Below are 7029 nucleotides of genomic sequence, written 5' to 3'. Positions count from 1 at the left end.
TTTGCACATGCCTAGGAGCATCCTTGCTTTGTTTCACACCTTCCTGGGCTTCCACTTAATGACACAACAGAAAACAGTCAACCTGTGTGATTGAACAAATCCAAAATGATATACATCATGTAGGCCTTGGCTGTCATATGAATTATGAAAAATTAAGTGCTTATTAAATAAGCTTTATTAGGCATATGCTGACATCTGGTGATTCATTTGTTTCATGTTATAAAAAATGCTAGATAAATGAATGTCTTTAACAGAAAGCAGCAAATCTATAGAAACTGGGACTATATGTTTGCCTTTTTTTGATCTGAGTGATCCTGTTTACTTAAAGTATATAAATGGAATTACAGCATATGAACATGAAAATTAATTACTGGAAATTAAATACGGATGTCAGTATTTTAGAAAACGATTTAAAATCCTGGGGCTGAATACATATAAATGAGTAGCAAAAAACACTGGCATTTTTAAATCACTGATAATGTGAAAGCTCAATCCCATGGCTAAAGAATCAATAAAACTATATGCCAAATTCTCTTACTTTTCAATATTCACAGGGTATGAGACGACTTAGAACATCCCATGAACTCAGTTGTATTATGAAAAGGATGTGAATTTAAAACTGGAAAACTCAAACCTTTTGGGGATTGCTTTATGTTAAAACAAAGCTTGTTTGCATAATATGCCTCAGTGTAAAGCTGAGCAATCTATGCTAAAAGTGAGAGCTCCAACTTTAAGTGCGGAAGAATAGTTCACATTTGTCTGTGTGAGGATGTATATTTGACAAGTTAAATCACATTTTCAAAGAGCTGCATGGAGCGCATTATGTTTTCATCCTGTAAGGAAGCACAGCAGGATTAAATTCAGCATGTTTGCAAGGAAGAGTGTGCTACCTTGCCTCTGAATACTGCCTCCTCCCAGCCAACGGCCTATACCAAAAGCTCAAATACTAAGTGCAAAAGTAAATACTAGTCTATGCATTTACCGCATAGATTACCACGGAGAGCCCATTTTATGTTTTGTTGAATCTACTGGGCTTTAAACACTTTATTTAAATACTACTTGGTGTGAGTAGAGGATAGTTCTCCAATTAGAAACCAGAATGGAAGCTAGAGAGGCACAGAGGCAAATGCAAATTTTGGTGTTCCAGGAAGATCACAGGCCAAATCACAGAAACATGTCCATGTAGAAGGAAACAGGGTTTATGTGTGAGCTAAGAGGTTATGTGTAAGGATTCATGAGGATTAGAGTTTGGGGCTTGTAGCCATGTTTGCAGTAATTACATCACTCTTTCTGTGTCTGTTAGAGCTAAACCTGTGTGGCCCTCAGGAGCCTTTAAAAATGAAAGGTCTCAATGCCAGAGAAGGGATTGTTTGGGAGAAACCATTACCCAATGGCTGTATTCAGTTCAGCCTGTTCCTTTGTTTCCAAGGACTTCGGCATTATGGAGGCACTTGGAGATTGTATGTGAGTGGCACTCAGGGAGTAGGTTATAGTAATGGTAAACGGTAGCTGAACTAAGGAGGACGCCAAGGCTACAAGTCAGGTAACATCACCATTAAGCAGGCTGATGTCACCACTTAATGGCCCACCAAATAGAAATACGAGTTAAGAAACAAGCAGACATCAGGAAAGGAAGGTGGATCAATATGAAAATAAAGAGAAAAGCTAAGCACCAACCATCTTGGTCTGCATATCTATTTGAGCATTTCTTAATTGTGGTTCTACCCACACATCAAGTCAAATCATTCTAGGTAAGCTAAAACTGGTCTCCCAGCAGAAGGTGAAGTTACCTGATTTTTCCTCAGAATTTTCTGTGCCTTATTCTTTGTGACTAAAAGTCACTACTGGTTTAGCCAAAAAGCCATTTCTCATTCACATACATTAACACAATGTGTTTCTCTAGTAATCAGATGCTCGTGCGGCCTGTGATGCCTACTTGGCTTTATTGGAATATATATTGGCTGTACCAGAGATACACATGTCATATGCTAAGTCTGAGGAAAGAACAATTCAAATGCTACCCTCAGTGACCTACCCTCAGTGATGGATACTCTCTAAAGGATTTTGGGAACAAAAGCAGTACCTGTGCAACTTTGTGGGCTTTCCGCATACCTACCTCGGGGTAGCCGCTCTATAAATGTTGATTAACGGAATGCGTCAATTGGTGATTGTTTTCAAACCCATAGGCTTATCTCTCAGCTGCTAGGAGTGGTAAGTTTAGGCATAGGATCTTTATTTTGCTCAGTTCATGGTAGCTAGCTGCAATACTTAGTCAAGCTATTATGAAAGCAAAAGGGGTAGTTCTTTACTATCATTACTTACTTTTTGGCAACTTTCAATGAACTCATCTATAGTAACAACTCCATCTTTATTTTTGTCCATTTTCTGTTCAGGAAGAAAAGAACAAAAAACTTTATTTAGACTTAGCCCTTGATACCCTCACACCTGAACTTAATGAGCTGAAATTAAGGAAAACCCAACTACCTCTCTTATGGGGAACTGCTTCTGAGCATCAACTACAAGTTTATCAATAAGAATCATTTAGCCAACTGCTTTAGGCTGTTCCCTTTCCAATAGAATGTGGTGAAGGTCTAGAATCACTCTGCCCCCAGCTATGCTGGAGCTAAGGCAATTTGCTGAAACTTTCAGAGCCTTGATTTTTCTTGTCTGTAAAATGGGGCTAATAAGGATTTATGACCTCATGGGATTCTTGTAAGAATTGAATGAACACACAAAGCAAAGGTATAATGTGACAAATAGACTTAGTGTTCTATCTAGGATTTAGTGAATGTTCAATAAATGTTATCAGTATTATAATAAACTCAAAACCCAATTACTGAATTAGTATGATGATAAATATTCTACTGTTTTGTCCCTTTCAGTAAAAATTCTTTTCTTTCTCATTCTTTTGAATCATCATGACACTTTGCAAACATCAGGAAATTTATTCTTAATTTTCTCTTTCTATTTGACTTCTGTTTGCATTCCTACCTGGAAAAATGTTTCAACGTGTTGTCTAGGAGCATCTTCTTTGAGGACAGGATATGTGCATTTACCCATCATATCATATATTGCTTTCATTATATCAAGCATTTCCTGAAAAGTAAATGGTACATACGTGAGGCTGCGTGCACTGTATGAAGAAACCAGTCTGAAAAATTATTCTTACTCAACTTCAAATTTTTTCAGTTTTCTCTGATTCTTCTTTAAATGCCTTTTGGTTGTCCCAGGGGAAAAACCAACAGCTTTGTACGTTAAAAGCAGCAGAATCAGAATATAAGAATTCTTTTCTTCATTTCAAAATGAAGCAAATTCCAGCACATCTAAGATGACCAGAAAAGGAATATTCTGGTTTAATGTTTGGATTTCCATACACTTCTCAGAGACTGTCTTTGCTTTATTGAGTTTTCATATATTTTATATGTTGATTATTGATTTCCTTTTATTGAGAATAAAATAAACTCCACATCAAGTTGTTAGAATATATAGATAGCTAGATATAAGCAGGGGGAGGGTAGGGGACTTTGGTCAGGTGCTTGCTTACATCCTACACATTCTTGTGCAAGCAGTTCTCGCAGGATTTGGAGTGAAAATATAGGTAACAGACCAGTCAAAAGCCACTAGCTCCAATGTGGAGAAGTTGATCCAGACTTCACCTCACAGCCATTAGCATAGTAAAACTCACACCCCTCTACATTAGCATAGTAAAAACCACACCTCCCCAGTCATGACAGTGCCCATGGGAACCAAATATAGTCAAAAATCCCTCTGTCCACGTGAGGGTGGAGCAAGCCTGACCTAAAAAGACTGCACCTGTTCCCTTTGCAACCTAATTCCTCTTAGTGAACATCCACCTCCCTTTATATAAAAACAGCTCCCTATTGTTCCCTTGGCATAACTGTACCCCAGCTCTCAGACATGTACTCTTTGCCTTTTTTCTATAATCTTGTTTTCCAAATAAACTCTTAATGCTCAACAGCTTTTCTGCATCCTTTCTTGAATTCTTTCTTGCAAGGAGACCAAGGACCCTTCTCCAGTAACAAAGGTCTCAAAGGTCATTAAGATTTTCATTGCTTTTTTTCTTACTCATAGGATTCTTTAACTGAAGAAATCACACATGTAGATTAGTCAAAATATGTGACTGTGGGAAACACTTGAAAATTCATTATTTTATTAAAACAAAACCTAGTTTTTGACTTATGTTGCGGGAAGTCATTGAGAAGATGTGACTGCCAGTTGACTTGTGAGCTTGGCCTTGGCAGTCTGAGGCTCCTCACACCTTCCCCGTGCCATGTGCATTCCACTTGCCTTCCCTGCGCAGAGGCTGCCCCAAGGACATGACCATGAGATAGTGTTGTGGTGTTGAGACCATCTGTGCTGAATACCTAACTGAATCCCATTAAAGCCTCTATATAGGATTCTGGCAGGTGGATGCAGAGGTTACTCGTCTTGTGGCCACTAGAAGCAAGCCTTGTATGTAAATGCCCTTGCTTATTCAACCTGCCGCCTACCAACGTGGAGTGGCTTACCTCTTCCTCTGGTCTTTCTTTGCCCTCCACTAAGGGAGCTGGTTTCACCTGGAAAGCTCTCAGGGAGCTTTCAAAACAACAATTGGTAAGCCAGCCAGGAGACTGAAGAAACAGGCCTTGGGAAAGAGGCATCTGCAGGGAAAATCCTGCATTGGCCAGCCATTCTATGTGAGGTGGGGTGGCCCATATGTCAGGGGCTTGTGGACCACCCCTTGAGTACTGGACACCCCAAAACACTGGCTGCTTTAACAGGCTTCTTTTAGAAACTGCACACTGCACTATGGCAAAGAGAAACCCTGTGATAAGGATGAACTTGAAGAGGAGGATGTTGTAATTGATGGCGAGACAGACAAAACACCCCATGCAGTCTGACCCCTATTACAAAAGAAAGCAAGAGCAGCCCCGACAGCAGCACAGAACCCAGTCCAAGAAATGTTCCTGATGAGAGACTATACTCCTGCTGAGCTTGTGAACCTGGCTGCCAAGTTCCAGCAAAAGATCAGGAAAAGTACCCAGGCATGTTCAGTGAGGCTGGGGGATCAGTGGGGATGATGGCATTACTTTGACCAGGTAGGAGGCAGAGCAAATGAGCAAATTAACCATCACCCCACCCTCTTGCAGTGAGTACATGGCACTCAGGGGATTCAAGGGAGACCCTCCACTAGAGCGTGGATATTCTAGCTTGCAGTGTGGCTTGGCCAAACAAGGGGCGGGTCCTTGGGCTTGTGGAACCCTGGCAATCTATTTTGGAGGTACACCAAATTCTTAGAGAGTTGGGGGTGAAACAGGCAATCTATGTCTCTGTCTTTGAAGCCTTGATCAGACTGCATTCAATGTAGGAATGAAAGCTAAGATTCTCCAGTTTTCTCCCAGCAGCTGGTTTGGGACACTGGAGTCCATGCTGAATGCAGCTGCAGAACAAGACATTTACGATGTTGAGCAATCCACTGCTTATCTGGAGGAAACTAACACATCCTGATGGGAACAGGTATGGACTATGCACAAAACCCAAGAAAGAGAGGAAACTTGGAAAACAGGCTATCCCAACTGGTTGTAAAGGTTCCGGTAAAAATAACCTGGAAGCAAATGTGGTTTGGCCTCACTGCTGTAGGGACACCACCTGAACAGATCGACCAACAACCCAATGCTGTGTCAGTCAGCCTGTGAAAAGCCTTAAAACCTGAATGATAGTTCAAACCTACCCCATCTGCCCCTACCATCCCTGATGCCCCACCTGCTCCAGCAGAGCCCTTTAGGGATTTGTGGGTTCCCAAGCTCTGCGTATAGGACACAGGCCAAGGCTGTCTCCAGGTGAGGACTCTCGGAGATGATCAGAGGCCTCATGTTGAGCTCACTATTCATTGGTCCCCCAGGAATAAACAAATGGTAACAGCTCTGGTTCACACTGGAGCTGAATGTAATATAATACATGTAACCCTCAGAAGTTTTCTGGCCCATCTGTGCCATCAGTGGTTAAGGAGGGCAAACACTTATGGTTGGGAAGATCCCTTTGACACTGCAAATTGGGTGTTCCCCCCCATGGACTATGATGTTTTTATCTCTCTAATACCAGAGGACATAATAAAGATTAACATTCCACAGGGTCAAACTCTGCAAACCTCTTTCATTGAACTCTGCCTCTGGGTTAAAGTAATCATACCAGTGGTGAGGGGGAATGCCAACTGGGACTGGTAAAGTCCCTTCCACTCCCAAGAAGAGTGGTAGCTGGCAAAGAATATACTTGTCTGTTGGTTATAGGGAGATAGGAGAAACATCCGAGAACTGCTCTGAGTGGGTATTGCACCCCCTGTCCATCATGTCTCCAATAGCCTAGTATGGTTGCTTAAAAAAGCCTAATGACTGATGATGGATGATGGTGGACTATTAAGAATTGAACAAGGTAGGGTCCCCTGCCTCCATCCATTCGGCTGTGCCCACTATTAGATCTCTTGGCCATGGCTCCAGGAGTGTACCATGCTGTGCTAGACTTAGCAAATACATTTTTTGGTATAACCCCTGGCCAGTGAGTCACAAGGTCAGTTTGCCTTCACATGGAGGGGCAACAATGGACTTTCCAAATGTTTCCCCAGGCTTCCTGCACAGCCCCACCAGATGTCATGGGATGGTAGCATGAGATTGGTCCCTGCTCTCCTTCCCTGTATCACTAACATGGGCCCATGACATTGATGATGTCATGCTAATGTGTGAAAGCTTGTCTCTGCTGTGGAATACCCTGCAGACTTCACCAGAACATCTGTGAAGGAAAGGGTGGTTGATGAACCCAAAGAAAATTCAAGGCCACCATAAGGTCCTTTGGTTGGAGAAGACCCATGTTGTTTCAAAAGATGTGACTGATAAGGTACAAGCTTATCCAAGCCCTAAAAATGCAAGAGAGCTGCAAGACTTTGTGGGGATTTGGGGGTTTGGAGGACTTTTATTCTCCACCTGGCATAGTGCCTCCAAACTTCATACCTCCTGGTAAAGAAAGGGTACATGCAAG

The 7029-nt window shown here is 41.8% G+C and overlaps 1 protein-coding gene across 5 annotated transcripts in view; it reads right to left on the bottom strand.

The window, feature by feature from the left end:
* Nucleotides 1–317: 317 nt before the first annotated feature.
* Nucleotides 318–7029, bottom strand: part of KCNIP4 (potassium voltage-gated channel interacting protein 4) — a 1115920-nt gene continuing 1109208 nt past the window's right edge. For all 5 annotated transcript variants that reach the window (XM_073237778.1, XM_017680981.3, XM_017680973.3 and 2 more), the window contains exons 6-8: nt 2992–3096; nt 2323–2385; nt 318–833 (exon numbers count right to left, since the gene is read on the bottom strand). In XM_073237778.1, coding sequence (XP_073093879.1) covers nt 786–833; nt 2323–2385; nt 2992–3096 — 216 coding nt within the window. In that variant the 3' untranslated portion in view covers nt 318–785. The remainder of the gene's footprint in view (nt 834–2322; nt 2386–2991; nt 3097–7029) is intronic.

The sequence above is a fragment of the Manis javanica genome, chromosome 5 (genome assembly GCF_040802235.1).
Source record: "Manis javanica isolate MJ-LG chromosome 5, MJ_LKY, whole genome shotgun sequence".
NCBI lineage: Eukaryota > Metazoa > Chordata > Mammalia > Pholidota > Manidae > Manis > Manis javanica.
Note: the sequence above shows the minus strand (reverse complement) of the source record. Positions and strands in the feature narration are given on the sequence as shown.